This window comes from Crocodylus porosus, unplaced genomic scaffold (assembly GCF_001723895.1).
Source record: "Crocodylus porosus isolate Cpor-Errol unplaced genomic scaffold, CroPor_comp1, whole genome shotgun sequence".
NCBI lineage: Eukaryota > Metazoa > Chordata > Crocodylia > Crocodylidae > Crocodylus > Crocodylus porosus.
The window spans coordinates 28,848,387-28,868,045 of NW_017728886.1; the positions used below are offsets into that span (position 1 = coordinate 28,848,387).

General features: G+C 44.1%; 1 protein-coding gene across 1 annotated transcript in view; it reads left to right on the forward strand.

Annotated features, from left to right (window-relative positions):
* LOC109306073 (UPF0061 protein azo1574-like) overlaps positions 1-19,659 on the forward strand; it is a gene marked incomplete at its 5' end in the record, with an annotated part of 45,876 nt that continues 26,217 nt past the window's right edge. The window contains 9 exons of the mRNA XM_019529360.1: positions 1-31; positions 1,691-1,809; positions 2,014-2,142; positions 4,565-4,629; positions 4,725-4,781; positions 4,881-4,979; positions 10,055-10,122; positions 17,663-17,750; positions 19,134-19,203. Coding sequence (XP_019384905.1) covers positions 1-31; positions 1,691-1,809; positions 2,014-2,142; positions 4,565-4,629; positions 4,725-4,781; positions 4,881-4,979; positions 10,055-10,122; positions 17,663-17,750; positions 19,134-19,203 — 726 coding nt within the window. The remainder of the gene's footprint in view (positions 32-1,690; positions 1,810-2,013; positions 2,143-4,564; positions 4,630-4,724; positions 4,782-4,880; positions 4,980-10,054; positions 10,123-17,662; positions 17,751-19,133; positions 19,204-19,659) is intronic.

Sequence of the window (19,659 nt, forward strand, 5' to 3'; positions counted from 1 at the left end):
GGGCCGCCGCTCTCCTGGGGCCGCCGCCCAGGTACCGGCGCCCCCGGCACCCGCTGCGGGCCGGCTCGGGCAGCTCCCCCTGCCCCTGCACCCCAACACCCGCCCCTTGGAACAGCGGGAGACGCGCGCTTGCGCTGCCTCGGCCTGCGGCTCCCTCACCGCCTCCTCCAGGACCTGCGGGTTGGGCTGGCCACGGCCCCGGTCCCACCCACCTCCTGGCACTAACCGAGCAGGCCACCTACCTCCCCAAGAAGGACGCTGGTACCGGGGGGCCGGGGACTGCGGAGCCGTCTTCCTGTCCCTCGTCCCCTCAAGTCTCCGGCCAGAGCTTCACTGGGCAGCGGCGACTTGCTCAAGGGCCCCTGGGCACTGCTCTGCTGCTTTACCCTCTTGGTGCACTCCTTTTAAACCTCTGACCTTCACCCCCATCCCCGCTTTCTTCTCTGGTTGTCCCCAGTAATCGCTTGATGTGCACTTCGGGGCTCCCCAGATCTCACTTTACTTAGCAGCCTTTGGCCCACTTTCCCAGGGCACATCAAAGAGGCCTGTGTGGGAGAGGGGAAGCTGAAAGAGTGTGAACAGGGCACGACCAGGATTTTTTTCCATCATTCCTCTCTCACCTGCAGTCTCGGGTTTGCTTTAGCAATTTGCCCAGTACAGGGACAAAGCCATCCTGGATTGTGCAATCGGGTGATTGATTTTTAATCCCCTACACTTTTGCTCTCGCACCTAGACAGTGGTATGTCATCATCATGCAACACATGGCAGAGAGAGGCTTCTCAAAAACTAAAATTGCCTGTAGGAATACAACCCCCCCAAACTCAGCAGGGTATTTTTTTTTGGCAGTCGCCCACAAGAGTGGGAACTGAATAATGATTCTAGCAACCAACTTCAAGAGCTAGGAGTAATTTATGAATAACCGCTGTACATTTTTTTTTGTTCTCGCAAAAATGCGTCTGGCAAATTTACCAGAGGTACATTTAGTAAGGGATATCTAAATGGCTGCTAGTGAAAATCTCTTGAAAATGTTAATATATCCCCCGCCAGTTCTGGGTCTTAAAATATGTTATTGCTGGCCTCTTTGTCCCTAATGAGGATGTGAAATAGCCCTAAGCAAAGAAGAATAGAGGAGGCTGGAGGAGACAAGTTATGGTGCAGGAAGAGCCAGAGGCTCTTGCCTCTGTTAACTGCTTTGCACTGTGCAGAGCAACCCTGAAGCTGGTGTGTGGACTCGCTTGGCGTATGGACTGACTGCTGTCTGCCCTTGTGCACCGGGGCATTGGGGCTTGGACTGTGCCTTTGGGCATGGTTCTCACACTACTGTACTCTGGCAGTTCCTGGCTGTTGAAATGGCCTTTTAATGCAATCGACTGTAATTTGAGGCAGCCCTGAGTTGTGTGGGCCTAGCTGGATTCCAGATTTATTTTGGCGGGGGTGGGAAGAGTTGGATCAGAAGTAATATCCTTTATTTCTCCCCCCCACCTCCAACTACACTGAATGCAGCTGTGGATTCAGTTCCCAGTGTCTAAAATAAGGATATGTTTTGGTTTTGGATGCTATTGGATCTTGTTCAGTCATTTGAAAATATTGATTTTTTTTAACTTCAGAGGAAGTACTCTGTCCATAGTAATGCACCTACAATTATTTTATTTCTTTTTTTAAAGATTTACTGCTTTTTTTCCCCCCCCAGCAACTCTGCCAGTTGATCCTGTTCAGGAAAACTATGTTCGTCAAGTGAGAGACTGCATTTTTTCAGTTGCCTACCCTACTCCATTCAAATCCAGAGTACTTCTTGTGGCCGTTTCAAAGGTTAGGTTTTAGAATATAGTGGTTTTGTTGTATGAATATGTATTTCTTACAAATTATTAGAAAAATTGAGCATGCAAAATGTCTCACATAAATTCCACCTTAATTTTAGTGGTGTCTTACTCAGCAACACACCATTATTTGGAAAAAGAAAAAAAACTTGCTTCTAGCAGTTTTGGTAATTTTCAAATAATTTCTTTTTCTCAGGTAGTTCTTGAAGAGATTTTGGACCTTGATGTGTCTGTCACTGAAACAGATGATTTTCTCCAGCTTGTCAGTGGTGGGAAAGTAGTATTTGGATTTGTTCCTCTGGCTCATAGATATGGAGGCCACCAGGTATCAGTAATAGTATTTCTCCTACATAATTTGGCCTTTACTACCAGAATTATCCCTTGAAAATCTATAAAGAAGTCAGTGCCGGTTAAGAGGTAGATTGTAACTTAATGTTGTACTTTGTATGAGGGCAAGTCAGAATATAATGTCTCTTAATTTTTATCTTCTAAGCAAGCCATGGATATCTAAGCAAGCCGTAGACTTCTTGCCTAAGGGACGTACAAAGGTCTGTGTCAAGACCCTGAAGAAACTGAAATATCACATGCAAAGAACCCTGAAGAGACATGTCTGCGGTGGCGTTTCTGTATAATAAGGCTGACCCACACACCAGCTTGCACATTACAGAGGCAGTCCCATTGTTTGACTGTGTTACTCCATCCTCTGTACAATCCAGCGGATGAAAGATGAACTGCAAGGGCAGCATTTTTGGGATGACAGAGTGATGGCAGGCTTTGCGCCAAGAGTAATGTCCTTACAATATCAGAATACATGCTCTTGTTTGAAGGTGGAAAGAGGTCATGGAAGGAGAAGGAGATTATGCTGAAAAACAGCTGTGTGTTCAGTGGTGATGTACAAATTTTCCATGCAGGTTGCATATTGTTTCAGTAAGGAAAAAAAGAATAGGCAGCATTACTTTTTGACTGAATCTCATATAAGGAAAAGTATACAGATAAAGTGTAACGGGGGCCTCCTTGGGGTTCATCTACTGGTGGCCCCACCCACCTGTTATGGGCCAACCACCTGCCTTCTTGCCTGCCATGCTTTCTTGTTAATTAATTACTGTTAATTAAGCGGGAAGCTGCCCATTGTATCCCTTGATGCCAGGGGGCGCTATCTGTGGCTCCGTTCCTCCCCTACACCACAGCCCAAGCCTCACAGATGGTATTTGTAAATTTCTCTTTATGTTGGGGTCTAGGCCACTGTGGGCCTACCCCTTTTCCTCTAGCTAGGCCTATCAGTCAAAACCCCACCCCTGCTAATCAGGGTTTGACTCCCAGGCTCTAGCTCAAAAAAACCCCAAAACCTCACTCGGGCTTCTGCCCCCCTGTGGCACTGGAGTCTACTCACCCCTGCATACTGTGCCCTCTCTGGCACTGGGGTCTAGTCACCCCCAAATACTGTGCCCTCTCTGGCGCTGGGGTCAGCTCATCCCTGAATACTGTGCCCTCTCTGGTGCTGGGGTCCCCACACTGCAGCAGGCCCCCAATGAGGCCGCCTCCTTCCCCAAATAGCCTCAACCAAGTCACCAGTGGTAACGTTAAACAAGAGAGGCAACAAGCCTGCTTACTTTAGATGACTATGAGGATGGCTCAGGACATGGCACAGTCTTGCTGCACCAGCACCATAGTCATTGGGAGTCCACCTCCCTGCTGCCCCTCTGGCCTTCTGCACTTGCCATATGTAGGGTCCTGGCCTTCCTCTTCCTGTCACCTGACCAGCTGCAGGGCTTGAGCGTTAATCCCTACTTGACCAGCTGGCCATGACTGGAAGCTTCTGGACTTAAAGGGACCACTCTGTCTCTTACTAACAGGGTTAGGGTTCCCTGTTACAGGCAGAAATTTTAATATTTGTTTGTAGCTTCTTGTTTGCTTATCCTACTTGCTGCAGCTGTCTTTTTTACCCTTGTGTTATCCACTGTCCACTGAGAATAGGGTTTGGGAGTTGTGCACTCAGAGGCTACCTCCAAGTTGTGGCCCATGGTGAGTATAATCCATTCAGAGGCTTGAAAGGTGTCCAAAACCCCATTGAAATCAATGGGACTGCTCCTGGAATAAGAATAGTATAACATGGTCTGTAATCTCCAGTGAGAAAATGACATTGGATGTCAGACTTGAATACTGTGGGATTAGGAGCCATATCTGTATTTAAATAGACAGAAGCCAAAGAGAGAGAATTTTTATTACTAGTATTGCTCAGTTTCTTTTGCTGTGTTTTTTCATTTCCCTCTTCATTTTTCTTCCTTTTGGAAATGTTATGGTATAGTTTGATCCTGCAAATGCGTCTTGCCTGCACTAGGGTTTATAACTGAGTAAACACATTAGCTTCAGTAAGATTATTCACATTTATAAATCCTAAACTGAATAAGCATTTGCTACCTGAACAACATTATATTGGGCGTGTCTACATGAGATGCTACATTGGTGTAGCATTGGCAGACACAAACTGTGATGCCGCAGCTACATCACTGTAGCAACATGCTTTCTTGCTATAAAACATTGCTACAGTGACGTAGTGGCTAAACAGAACCATGCCACTGGCACTTCCAAAAGGAAGTACTAAATGATGGCGCAGTAGCAACAGTGCTGTCAGGGCACGTGTAGACGCACCCATTGTTAAGGGGTTTGTTAAATGTAAACAATTCCCTGACTCATAACAACTGTAAATGATTACAAGGGGAAAATCACATAATTTTCATTTTTTTTAGTTTGGTAGCTGGGCAGGTCAGCTTGGTGATGGAAGAGCCCACATGATTGGAGTGTATACAAACAGGTATATCAGAATTATCCACAAGCCACGTTTCAGCTAAATATCACTTAGAAACTATCGTAGTGGTATCATTAAAAACACTAGTACTGTTTTCATAGGTATGGTGAGAGGTGGGAACTACAGCTAAAAGGCTCAGGAAAGACACCATACTCTAGGTACAGTATACTTAAATCCATACATACAGAAGTTTGATTTTTTTTCTCTTTAAATTTTAGAAACAAGACAAATGTTGCCTATCTTTTTGTTCTTTGTAGGGATGGTGATGGAAGAGCTGTACTTCGTTCCTCTGTGCGAGAATTTTTGTGCAGTGAAGCCATGCACTACCTTGGCATTCCAACAAGCAGAGCTGCTAGGTATTCCTCTTTTCTCTTTCACAGCATTCATGTTTAAAGGTACCATGACACTGAGTTTTGGGGCTGAGTTTTGTTGCACTGAACAATGCATCATTGAGGCTTGGCAGCAGGCTTAATGATTTTTCTGTGGATGCACACTACAACCGGGGCAAAAATACACCTCCTTCATTTGTTAGATTGGCAAAACTTCCTAATAATTTCTAGGTCTCGTTACTAATTGATTAATTTTTTTGTGATATACAGTTGGTGATGGGTAAATGAGGTGAGGTTAATAGTGGTGTCTTAAAAAGAGTTACTTTAACGTACAGTGTAGTCAGTTTTAAAAAATAGGTTAAAATTAGCTGAAGAACCATTTCTGATACTAATTCCTTTTTCCAATTTTTATGGGCTTATAACCACAGTTTCCTCTCTCTTTTTTTAAAAAAAGTGTTTTTCTCTTCACTGTTGTTATATAAAAATTTGACACCAAGGGCAGGATGAATTTGCTATCTGATTAGGTCTTATATGCTGTAGCAGCGTTAGAGTCCCAGGGGCAGCCATTACATCTCCTGGTGACGCCGCGACTGTGCCCGGTCTGCCCCTTCTTGCCCACCACACCTTGATGATATTATTGATATTACTGATAATATTAAGAACAAGGCTTCCCACAGGCCTTGGTATGAGCCCCAGTCTAATTGGACCCTCACTGGGTTTGCTTGGCACACTGCCAGTCTCACTACATTATTCCTAGGTCTCAGGCCCCTCACTCTTGAGGCCACTCTTGCTGACTGTGCCCCACGGGGCACCTAAAGCCTTGGGGGCTAATTACAAGGCTCCAGTCCTCCCCTGCACCACTCCCCAAGCCTCACAGGTGTTATCCTAATGTTGATCTCTTGTTGGTCTTTAGTCTCCTCAACCACCGCCCTTTTCCTTTCAGCTAGGCCTTCTAGCCTGGGCCCACTATATCAGACCTGGCTTGAGGTACTAGGTGTCATTTGGCCATTTTGGGCCCTGGCCCCTGTCTGCTCTGCTCCTGGCTCCTGTCTGGTCGCACCCCTCCTGGGTGTCAGTGTAACTGCAGCATAAACTATAGGTCCTTTTAAGAAGGCAAACCTTTCCTTCCCTCCAATGCCAGTATACCTTCCAGCCCTGGGCTAGCCTTGTGAGCTCCCCAAGCTTCACTGGGGTTCCACAGGTAAAATATCAGTGCATTCAGGAGCCCTCCTGCACAGAGCTCTTTACCTTGTAGCTGCCCATGAGAGTCTAGCTTGCTAGCCCTGGCCCCCGTGGGCCCTCAGACCCCCGGTCCTGCACAGCCGTTCCTTCAGGCTTTCAGAACCCTGGTCCCACTCGCAGCCGCTCCTCTGGCAGACACCTCAAGTCCTTTAGGGGTTTAACATAAAACAAAGGCTATGTGCCTGTAAACCCCCTGTAAACTGTCCTCTGTTCCCAGGCCTCCAGAATTGGTTAAATAAATCTAAGTCTCTTCAGGAGCCTGGCTGCTGGTCTGCTGTCAGGGGCTCCTCGCTGCTGGGGAGGGATTGCTTGACCGGTTCAGGCTCTGGGTTTATATAGCTGCCGCCTGAGTCCTCTTCCGGTCAGGTGAGTTTCTCGTTAGCCCACTTGACCACCTGCACGTGCCCTCTCAGGCAGCTTGCCCCCTTAAAGGAGCAGGCACACCCCAGTGCCCCACTACATATGCTCATGCTTAACTTGACACATTTGAATAGTCAATGATATATTTATGCATAAAAGTTATGTAAGTCTATTCAGAACTTAGCTAAGTAAGCACTTGTGTAAGTCTATTCAGAAAAAAGGAAAAAAATGACTATCTACCCAGGTATTGTTAGAAATGCAAAGCAAGTGCATGGAAAAAAAAGCTATTTTTTTCATATTTTTAATTAGTAATGAATCCTTATATTTCATTTACAGTAATCTTATATATTAGTTTAAAGATTGATAAGAAAATTATTTTTAACCAGAAATAAAATTTTAAATGAGTGGTGTCTTTTTGAGATCACAACTGGTTTTTCAGTTCTTCCATTTTTTCCTTTAAATTTGTTGGAAATAATTCCCAGAATAAAATCTAAGAGAATAGCAGGTGTTTATTATTAGTGCTCTCCCAGGAAAAAAAGCCCAAACAGATCACATAAAAATTTTTATATTAAACCCACTCTGCTTGAATACAAGCTGGGGGGGAGGTGGTAGGGGGAGTCTAGGACTGTTATTTTGTATTCCAAGTGAGTTGAATGGCTGGGGTTCAGCCATTTCACTCTAAGAAAGTAAATATTCTGTGGCAAATACTTTGTACTCAGCTGTCACAGGGCAATTTCATGGGGTTTCTATGTTTGGAGAGTGTCTGCAAATCTCTCTAGCATTGATTTTAACACATTTGCTCTGCTGGAGTGCAGTGTTTGCAAATGATGTTTTAGAAGGTCTGTTCACTTACTTCAACAAAAGGTCCCAAAGTGTCGACATTTGCTGAAAATCCACATGTCTGTCTAGAAATCAGCATGAAAGCCTCTGGCAAGGTTATGTCCTTCCTTGCTGTTGTCTTGACAAATTGCTGAGTTCAGAAACCAGTCTCAAACATTACTCATTTAACTGTGTACCAGTTCTGCCAAATACATAGTATGCCTTATCCCATTGTAGTTGGCAAACTGTTTAGGACTTTCAGTGGTGTTGGTAGAATGAAGTCTCTCATAAAGGTCTGCATGAGCTTGAAGCCTTTCAGAATTATTCTGTCAAATTTTCATTTGAAGAAATCCAGCAGATATCTGTATTTGTCCCAATGGGGAGCAGTCGTGTCTCACCAGTTCTAGTTTGTTTACAGAGTTCTTGTTGAGTCTTAGCAGAAGTGCGAAAGGGCCATGTAATTATCCAAGAATGCCCTGCAGAGACTTTTACTCCATTAACTTCATATACTCTGTTCTCAACAGGAAAGCTCCAGTCTACGACTACAGTGGTACCACATGTGGGAAATAGCTTCTTTTGGCACTGTTGAAATTATAGATTGGAGCTTTCATTGGGCACATTGCACAGAATGTTTCTTCTGTGGTTGGTTTGTTTCTAATAAATATCTAAATTAAAATTTACTTTCCTTATATTCATAAGAGTTGGGCATTCCAAAGCAGGAGCATTAGGAAGGTGAAATCTAGTCCCCTAAGCCAGATTCATCCCACCAACTGTCAGTGCACCAGTCTGAAAACAGGAGATGTAGACACTTGTATTTGCTTGCTGAGCCAGTTGATTTTGGATGCTGACAGACATGCAGCTCCCCACTGTAACCCATGGTGCTTCACAGGAAGAGCCATGAATTACATCATTCCCCCAGACCCATGAGTCATTCACTGACGGGTCCGGGGGGTTGAGGGATCGAGCTCCAGTTTGGAGCAGCTGCATGCCTGCAGCCACTCTCCCTTAGCCCCACTCCTCCTGCTCCCCCACATTTCTGGTGCTGTCTTCAGAATGGGAGGGGGAGAAGGGGGAGGGAGTTCTATCTGGGGTTTGCCCAGCCTGTGCTGGAGGGTGGGGTTGGGTATATTGGAGCCCCCCCCACCCTTGGACTTGAAACTTTGAAAATAATACTGGTCTGAAATAATTGACCTATAGGGTACATTGCTAAATCTATTTATTTGGTTATTAGAAAGGTTAGGTCTTGTAGACTGGTTGACGAGTGTGGATTTTTGTCTGTGGCAGTCGGGGGTTGCAGGGTAGGTGTGTTAATGTTTATTTAATAAAGTTTAAACAAATAGTTGAATCTATAACTACTTTGGATGGTTTCCAATCTTATGAACTGGATGGAAAGTTGAGCTATATGGAAATACTGACCACTTTTTTGGACTTAGTCGTCTCTGTATCAGTGAGATGGGATTTGAATATTTCATGTATTTCTATATTAATATATTTATTATTTGATTTATATCCCTCTCTTTCCTGCAATGATCCATTGGTTCTAGTTTCCTTTTTATATTCCTGCAAAGACATTTGTAACATTTCTAGTTGTATCTTGAAAGAAAAGGCAGTTTAATTATTTAGGGAAACCTCAAACTTCAGCTTTTTATTTTTTTGCCCTTCTACCTATTCAGCAATCTGGATGATTCCTCTTTATGGTTAGTAGCAACCGTTCAGATTATATCTGAAGCCATCAGCTAACAGTTCAAGGTCTGTGTGTAACTAGACACTACACATCTGCGTTCTAGTAGAAAACAGAATTTCTCCCTTTTTTTTGATAGTGAAATATATCTGGGTTTTTAACAGACCCAAATCTGGTTATTTGTGGATCCTGAATGAGTTATTATTTCAGTCCATTGGCAAGGAAAAATTAAAGAACAGTACCCAAACCAGATAAGCCTCTCTGTGCCTAGTTGCAGGGTTAAGGGACCATCTGCCAGACTCTATGATTTCCCAGCCCTCCTCCCAGGAAAAGGGAGAAAATATTGTACCTCTGGCTGGGTTAAATATCTGCCTGGCAAAAATTAGCTACAAAGCAAACCCAGTTTTTTCACCTTGCTAGTCACTGCTGGTACATTCTTTCAGTAGGCAGAGGTGTAATTAATTCTTTCTTTGAACTGTACTGTCTGCTATGCTCCTGATTACTAAAGAGGATCCCAAGTGTGCCTGGAAGAGTTCTAGTACAATACCACTGGTTCATATAAATATAGGAACCTTCATCACAATTCCTTTTTATATTTTAGTTTTTAATTTTTCGTTAATATACTGCAAGTTTGAGCCTAATATTTATATTAAAATAGCACCAATGGATGATCAGGGCCCTTGCTGTTGTGAGTGCTCTACATCAAGAACTAAAAACCCCCCCTAAACAATCCTTGCCCATGAGAATGCACAGCTTGTGATTATGACAAGATAGTGCAGATAAAAGGATGGCTTGTGGGGATGGAGAACATGCAAGTATGATGAACGCTTTTTGCTAATAACATGTACCCCCTCTTCACTGCCTGTATGCATCATTTGTTGTCCAACAATTATTTATCTTTTCTTTCTTTTTTTTTAAATGAAGTAGGATTATAAAGTCTGACTGGTTGGGATATAAATTTTTTTTCACAGTTTAATGTTTCATTTCTTCTTTCTTACAGCTTGGTTGTAAGTGATGATGAAGTGTGGAGAGACCAGTTTTACAACGGAAATGTTAAGAAAGAAAGAGGTAGTCAGTGGTTCTTAAAATAATATAGTGCAACATTGTGGCTCCATTCTTCATTGATTTTTATGCATTGTATACTTGCAGTCTCCCATATTTTTTATGACAGACATGTTGAGTGCATAAAGAGTCCTCATTTAAATGTTACACCTCCTCTGAGAAAATAAGTGCTCAAATGTTTCTTAATTTATCAAAATTAAGATAAATTAATTAATTTAATTTAATTAAAATTGTGGCTGTGGATAAGACTGCTGTTATAGTGCAGGTGTGGCCAACCTGCAGCATGGGTGCTACAGGTGGCACAGGCAGCCCCTTTGATCCTGCAGATTAAGCAGGAAGCATAGAGAAAGAAGCAGAGCAGCAAGTCAGGCAAGGAAAGGGAATCAACGTAGCAGTCGAAAAGGGTCTGTAGCTGATTTGCCAGAAGTTTGGCCCCCACTGTTGTAGTTCATCTGACCTGCGAGTCTCTTCTTTTTTATAATGTGATTGCAAAAGCCCAACCTAGCAGTACTGGGGAAATCTGCCACCTTTGCATTTAAATTGGTGCAGTTGCATAGATATTAGCAATGCTGAGAGTGCTCATTGCATTGGCCATCCATGATCTTACCCCTGTATTGTGTAGACTTGTAGAAGGCAGTGCAGATTTTCACCTTAGAAACTAGCCAAAGTAAACCTGTTCTGAAAGGGGTGGAATGGCTGGTACAAACACTGGAAACCAGCCTACCTGGTTGATCAATCCATTCCTTCCTCTGTGGGAGTGAGTGAACTGATGTTAATGTAGTGCTGAGGATTTTCCCTATTATAGTTAAAAATAGGCCCGATACTGTATACAGAGGGACAGTAAAATATTTATTTTTCAACTTCGGGTAGTATATGAAAGCATCAAAAGCTGGGACCATGGTCTTTAAACAAAAGGCTTAGTTTACCTAATGTTTTTTATAATAGTTGAGCAGAATTCGTCATCCTGCATGTATCTTAGACTGGAGACTACTGCAAAGTGGCAAAGAATAGATATAAGAGCAGGAACTCTAAAACCCCTTCTGTGCTTTTGCAGCTATTCCACGTTTTCTTTGCATTCCAGCCATGCTCACAATGCGTCAGGCATCATCCATATGCATGGGCAAAGGAAGGCACAATCTTGGCCCTCAGGGCTTTGGAGAGCTGTATCTTTGTTGTTTTTATATAGGAACAGCAATTCAATGTAACCTGTGTGGCAGTTTCTGTCATTTTTGGTCTCAATCTTTTGAAGTGATTGTAGGGTCACCTTTACTGTGGATATACCTACTTGAACAAGAAGTTCTTACTCCTTTTTAAGTCAGCAGGTCTAGATAGAAGATAACTTCAGCCAATTCTTTCAGTACCCTAGGATATTTCAGAACCATTAGCTGTCCTTCTTGAGAACTTGTGGAGGTTAGGTGAGGTCCCAGGTGATTGTTGAGGGAGCTGGCAGGGGTCATCATGGAACCCTTGGCCCGGCTGTATGAGCATTCATGGTCATCTGGCCAGGTGCTGAAGGACTGGAAACCAGATAATGTGGTCCCAATTTTTAAGAAAGGGAGGAAGGAGGACCCAAGGAACTATAGGCCTATAAGCCTCACCTCAGTGCTCGGGAAGATCTTGGCGAGAACCATAAAGGAGCCACATCTGTGGGGGGCCAGCAGGGGAGATCATGGTCAGGGGCAATCAGCATGGGTTCATCAAAGGCAGGGCCCATCTGACCAACCTGACTGCTTTTTATGACCAAGTACCTAAATCCTTGGATGATGGTGTTGCTGTGGATGTAGTCTTTCTAGACTTTAAGAAGGCCTTTGACACTGTCTCTCACCCCATTCTCATCAATAAATTAGGCAACTGTGGCATTGATGCCTACACAGTTGGATGGGTAAAAACTTGGCTCATGGGGCGCACACAGAGAGTAGTGGTGGATGGGTCGTACTCAACCTGGCGAGATGTGAGCAGTGGGATCTCCCAGGGCTCGGTCCTCGGGCCCGCACTGTTTAACATCTTCATCAGTGACTTGGACAAGGGGGTTGAAAGCACGTTGCCCAAGTTTACAGATGACACTAAGATGTAGGACGAGGTGTACACACTTGAAGGGAGAGAGAGGCTGCAACTAGATTTAGACAGGCTACAAAAGTGGGCAGATGAGAATAGGATGGGGTTCAACGTAGGCAAATGCAGGGTGCTGCACCTTGGAAGAAGGAATCCGCAGCATACATACAGGCTTGGGAGTTCCTCCCTTGAAAGCACAGAAGCGGAAAGGGATCTTGGAGTCATTATTGACTCCAAGATGAACATGAGCTGCCAATGCCAGACCACAGCCAGCAAGGCCAGCCATACCTTGTCATGCATCCAAAGATGCATCTCAAGCCGGTCTAGAGAGGTGATACTCCCCCTCTGTGTGATGTTGGTCAGGCCGCAATTAGAGTACTGCGTCCAGTACTGGGCGCTGCACTTTAAAAAGCATGTGGGCAGCCTGGACAGAGTTCAGAGGAGGGCCACCCGCTTGGTGAGAGGGCAGCAGGACAGGCCCTATGAGGAGAGACTGAGGGACCTGAACCTATTCAGCCTTGGCAAGAGGAGGCTGAGGGAGGACCTGGTGGCTGCCTACAAACTCATTCAGGGAGATCATCATTAAATAGGAATAGCCCTATTCTCCACAGGACCATTTGGGGTGATGAGGAACAATAGTAATAAGCTGATGGAGAATAGGTTTAGGTTAGAGATCAGAAGGCAATATTTTACAGTTACGGTGGCCAGAATCTGGAACCAACTTCCTAGGGAAGTGGTCCTCACCCCTACCTTGGGTAAATTCAAAAAGAGGTTAGATGATCACCTGTCTGGGGTCTTGTGAACCCATCATTCATTCCTGCCTGTGGCAGGGGGTCAGGCTAGATGATCTGATCAGGTCCCTCCTGACTCTAGCTACTATGAAACTATGATTGGAAAAAGTGCATGTATAGTGGCCATCAGGCCTGGGGAACTACAGACCAGTCTGCCTGACCTTGATACTTGGAAAGATAATGGATCAGGTCCTCAAAAAATCTATTGTGAAGCATCTAGAGCAGGGGTGGGCAACTATTTGGGCCAGCTCACCCCTTAGTGAGCTGTCATGAGCCAGGTCAGCACCTGCTCTGCTTGCAACAGCTCACCAAAGCTTCCCTCAGTGTCCCCCACACTTGGCCAGGTGAATGGGATGGGGCCAAGGGTGGGCTGGAACCAGCATCTGCACATCTCTGTGACAGGTACCAGTTTCATGGGCAGGGGCATGCTGGGAGCAGATCGTGGTTCTGCACCAGACCCCAACCCCATGCTGTCACTGCCTCACTGATCCTGACCTCACCTGCCCATCCTGCTCCTGGACACTAATTCCCACCCACCTTTGTCCCCATCCTGTCTGTCTAGCCATGCACCCTTCCTCCGGGGGGTCCCAGCTGGTCTCCATGGAGACCCTGCCTGCCTACTCAATCTGCTGCTCCTAGCGTGAGTGCAGGGCAGGTGAGCAGGGGTTGCCCAGGTAGCAGGGCTGGGTCTGGCAGTGGCAGCCAGAAGGAGCTGCTGCTGTGTGGGTTACTGGGAAGTGAATCCAGCTGGCACACCACCCCCGCCCCACTGTATACCTGAGGCAGTGGGACCAGCCTCACACACTGTGGCCCATGGTGCCCCCTGTGCCTCTGTTGGGCAGGGCCAAAGGCCCTGCCATGTGCCTGACAAAATGCCTTGGCAACCTTGGTCTAGCCTGCAGGCCGCTTTTTGCCCACCCCGACCTAAAGGATAACAAGGTCATTAGGAACAGCCAGCATGGATTCACCAAGAGCAACTCTTTGCTGACCAACCTGATTTCCTTCTGTGATAAGGTGACAGGCTCTGTGGAATGGGGAGAGAGCAGTGGACATGATGTACCTTGACTTTAGCAAGGCTGCTTACACTCTCTCCTATGACATTCTCATTACCAAGCTAAGGAAGTATTGTAAGGTGGAAGCATAACTAGTTGGAACATAACTAGTTGGAACTGCAGACTACTTGTGGTCGACAAGTAGCATGCAGTGGTTCAATGTGTAATTGGGAGAAGGCATCAAGTGGGGTTCCTCAGAGGTGTGTCCATGCTCTGATACTGTTCAACATCTTCATTAAAGATGTGGACAATGGGATTGAGTGCACAGTTGACAAACTTGTAGATAACTCTCAAATTGTGGGGAGCTGCAGACCCTCTAGAGGGCAGGACGAGGATCCAAAATGACCAGATTGACTGAAAAAGTGGTCCACAACCAATCAGGTGAGATTCAACAAGAAGCGTGAAGTCCTGCACTTGGGATGGAATAATTACAGGCACAAAAACAGTTTTGGGAACTGTTGGCTAGGATCAGTGCCATAACAACGAAGTTTGGTGCCCAGGGAAAAGCCCACAGCTGCAGCCTGCCCACACCCTGTGCACAGATCCACAGGGCACATGCGCTGCGTCCCCACCCCCTCCCCCATGCTTGCCTTGGAGTGGACGTGGCAGTGGGAGCTGCCCTTCCCCTGTCCCCATGCCCCCCCAACTGAACTACTTGTGGCTCCATGCCATGCCCCACCCTGGATGTGCAGTGCAGTACCTGTTGGTGCCCCTTTGTTTTGGTGCCTGCGGCGGTCACCCCGCTCACCCCCTCCTTGCTACAGCACTGGCTAGGATTATAGAGAAAATGGAGATGAACTTCTCTCTGTGGTTCTAGGGCTCAGGACTACAAGCTGCATCAGAGTAAATTTATGTTGGAGATTTGGAGGAAATGTCTGACTTCGAGGGTGGTCAAGCACTGTACAGGCTGCCAAGCAAAATTGTGGACTGGCAATCTTTGGATATTTTCAAGAGCAGTTTGGACAGATGCTTGGCTGGAGTGGTTTAGTCAGGGGTGATCCTGCCTTGAGCAGGGAGCTGGACTATATGCTCTTGTGAGTTCCCTTCCAGCCCTACTTTCGTATGATCCATTAAAATATATATGGCATTCTCTTGGAGCTTTATATTCAGTACATTAAAGGGATTTCCTTATTAAATGTATCATACAAAAGACCTGTAGTTTTTCAAATAAGACTGCTGGAACAAAACAGGATGGGGGAATTTTGACATTGTGATCCCATAGAAGGTATGTTTGGACTTTCTAGCCTATCACCTGAACTTTTTTTTGTAGGGGAAAGCACAACAGTGGTAGCACCCATGGCCAGTCATAGAAACTTGACTTGATTATTGGTGCATAAAATTTTAACCCTTGTTGAGACAGATAGATGGAAGAAGAGTTAGCAAAAGGGAGAGGTTGAATGTGCTGATTGCTGGGTGGAAGGAGGGGATCACAGCTGCTTTGATAACTTAACATAGGAACTTGATTTATTTATTGCTATTAAGTTCCTCCTTGGGGATGTGTAAAAGACCTGTGAAAAGAGGAAGTTGAATTTTCTGATGGCTTTTTTTCTGAATAAAAATAGATTCCATGGAGAAAGAGCTGTGTCAGTAGAAGGGAGTGTGATGATGATGAGAAGAGGAGATTTTGGAGTATCTTCCCCTGGAAAATGTCTGGAAAAAAAACCTGGAACAGAGACATGCCCAAAGCATCCTTCTCCCTCTTACCCCCTGTTTTATAGGGGTTTTTTTCCCTTTTAGTTTTGGTGTCTTAAGTTAGTTGGCAGGGGCCTTCCATATCAATTCTGCAACATCCTTTTGCTTTAATTTCTTGACACCATTGATGCTTTTGCTGAAAAGGATTTTCTTGACCCTTTGGTCTGCCAGTGATTTTCAACTAGGGTGCCATGGCACCCTGGGGTGACTTGAGATCCTTTTAAGCATGCTGTGGGGTGCCACGCAATGTTAGCACTTTTAGATGTACAGACATGATTTACAAGATAAACCCAGAGATCATAGAATCATAGAAATTAAGGGCTGGAAGGGACCTTGAAAGATCATTGAGTCCAACCCCCCTGCTCTGGGCAGGAATACTGCTGAGATCATATGATCCCAGCAAGGTGTCTGTCTAGTCTCCTCTTGAAGACTTCCAAATTGGAGACTGCACCACCTCCTTGGGAAGTCTATTCCAGATTCTCGTCACCCTTACCGTAAAGAAGTTCTTCTTACATCTAACCTGAAACCATCCTCTGACAGTTTATAGCCATCCTTATCCTCCCCTGAGGCATCCTAGTGAGCAGTTTTTTCTCCCAGGTCCCGATATTCATCCCTTGTATAATTACAGACGGCCACCAAGTTCCCCCTCAGTCTTCTCTTTCCCAGGCTGAACAGTCTAAGATCTCTTAGTCTTTCCTTATAAGGTTTGTCCTCCAGGCCCTTAATCATTCTTGTTGCCCTTCTCTGGACCCTTTCAAGATTCTCCACAACTTTCTTGAAGTGCAGCGCCCAGCTGGGGTCTCACCAGTGCCAAGTAGAGAGGAAGTATCACTTCGTTAGCCCTGCTTGTGATGCACTGGCTAGATTTCAAATAGGAATCCACAGTGTTAAAAAAATTCTGACCTGATGTAGTCTTTCTGAATTCTTTGCAACAAACAAATAGCTCTATTTTTTTTTGTAGTAAAAAAAACAAGTGAAAACTAAGAGCTGGCATTTTCTGAAGGGTGCCTTGAGTTTAATGAGGAGTTCCTTTGATTGAAAAAGTTTGAGAACCACTGATCTGTATGCTTTTATGTCAGAATTACAAAATGATTAGATAACTAAATTACTAGTCACTTTTGAAACGATGCCACTTCTACTTCTGGTTCATTTCTTTTGACCTTTCTGTCTTTCCCCTCATTGTTTATCACATTTTCTTTCTCTGATGAAAATTAGGTTCACTGTTTATTACAGAAGCTCCTTATCTTTTTGAAATGGGTTTATAGTCAATCATTTTGAAGCAAATTAAACTTCTTGGGTGCGTCCAGATGAGTGTGGACATGCAGTACATGCCACGGCAGACCCATCTGTGGCGCCACACACCACACATACAGGGATTCCCTTCATCATTACTTTGCAGCACGGGGGATTTTTTTGACCCAAAGAGATCCCAGGGTCAAAAATACCCATGCCAAAAAAAAAAGCAGGGCGGCGTACACAGTGGCAGTGCTCACTGCCCCAAACCGGAGCCTGGGTGGCCGGAGCCACACTCTGGCTGCCAACCAGGCTTCCTGCTGCAGGAGAGCTGCAGCTGCAGCTCCAAGAGGCCCCCAGGACCCCAGGTAAGGCTGCTGGGGCAGCACAGTTGCTGGCCCCAGCCTCCCATACCCCACCTGGGGTAACCTGCTGAACGCCAGAGTCCCTGGCATGGGCATTCCCTGGGGACAAGTAGCAGCAGCACAAGGTGTGCCTCTGCTACTTGTCCCCTGGGAAATGCATGTTCCTGCTCATCTGGATGCACCCCTTATGTTAAAATGTTGATATGAGAAATTAATGTGTGTCAAGTTGTGTTTGTGTATGTGTGGGTACTGTTTATATGTTCCCACATACAAAAATGCATATGTAATTATTTGCTGTTGTTTTTTTTATGTCTTAATTTGTTAATAATCTATTCAAATTTAACATGTGTCTATGTTCTAGGTGCAGTAGCCCTGCGTGTTGCTAAATCATGGTTTCGCATAGGTTCATTAGAAATTTTAGCTCATTCTGGGGAACTGGACTTACAAAGGTTGGAACAAAACTTTCACAGTATCTGTGTTCATTTTAATATAAGTCAAATATATATGAATGCATAACTTAGGAAACAAACTTTTTTGGTGGGATTCAACTGATTTTACTATTTTCTTTTAAGGAAACACTGATTAATAGATTTACGTGTTTATCTCTATGGCCCGATCCTGTAGGAACAGACACATATGCTTAATGTGTAATTAGTTGCATTAGCTGAACAGTTGTATACATTTTTGTAACCTCAGCACTTACATTTGCAAAATGCTAATGCAACAGGACTTTTTTGGTATGTGGGAAGTAATGTAATTTAAATATGAAATTATTTAATATAATATGAATAAATACAGTAATGGAGCTGTATCCTGCAATATATTCACTAGAAGCATGTAAGATTTAAAATGGAATTATATTTGTGGCTGACAATTGGAATTGTATGCTTTTTAATATTCCCTGTAGTTTCCTCATCACTAAAATTATGTTGTCCATTTTTACTCAGTTGAAATGCTCTCTTTGAGAGAGCAGTTCTACAGTTTTTATATAAGTAAGATTCTTTGGGCATTTATTTGACAGACTGGAGATCTGTGAAAATGGTATTCAAGGAATAACAATGATTTACTCTCCCTTCCCCATTATTTGAAGTCTTGTAGTAGATTTTTGATGTAGTGGATGAAATGAGTATCCAATCTAACTTCTTGTGGAAGAGCCTGTTCTTTTCCAAAAGAAATCTCATAAACATCTGTGTGTCTCTCCTTTTGTTCCAGGAGAAAAGTTGTTCTTTGGGCATACATGGAATATCTGTATATACCCTAAGACTTGGGTTGAACTGTATATATTTTTGGTGGGTGTATGCACAGCCATTATGAATGGTTTTGCAGAAATTCAAGGCCTATGCACTGAGGGCCTGAATGGCATCCATGGTTGGGATACGTGGAGACAATACTTAAGGAACCACAATGACTCTGGCAAGCAGCTCTGAATTTGGCAATAAACATTTTCTCTTCGGAAAATTTTGGGATGGAATTTTGTCTTATTTTTTTTATAAGCCAACAATTTAATCACAAAATGTTATTTTCCAGGCCATAAAACTATATGGTTCTCTCTTCTGAGAATTTAGCACTTCAGAAAGGTTTTAAATTCTACATGAGTGCTTCTAATAATGTTTTATGAACAAATGTTAGATTTTCTCTTGTTAACAAAATATATACGTGCCTGATCCAAAGCCTACTGAAATCAGGAGGAGACTATTTTTTCTGACTGCAGGGGACTTGGGATCAGATCATAAATATGGAAAATAGGAGTGGTTCCACCACTTGCTTGGTATAACAGTTCTAAAAATGTCACTTTTGCATAAAGAACACTTGATGCTCTTTTTTTTTGGCAGATCATTGCTAGACTTCATCATCCGAGAACATTTTCCATCAATAAATATGAATGATTCAAACAGATATCTGGTGAGCATTGGAGAGGCTTTCACTTTTCATGAGCATAGGAACAATAGATTACTTGTACTAATGATCATGAAAACAACTTTTTAAAAAAGTTGTGCATTGATTGAAGTGAGCTTGCAGTTTGTATGAACAGGCATTTTTTTCCCAATTTTTTTCTGTTCTATTTTCACAGTTCTCCCTCCCTACCACAATAAAGATAAATTCTTTATTGCCCCTGTGCCTTCTGCAAAGTAAACAAATAGTAGTAATGGACTGCAAGTTCCTGCTTTGCCCAGAATAAATGCAATATATTTTTTCATTACCATTGCACTTTTTATAGATAATTCATAGATTCATAGATTCATAGATGCTAGGGTCGGAAGGGACCTCAATGGATCATCGAGTCCGACCCCCTGCATAAGCAGGAAAGAGTGCTGGGCCTACATTACCCCAGCTAGATACACATCCAACCTTCTCTTG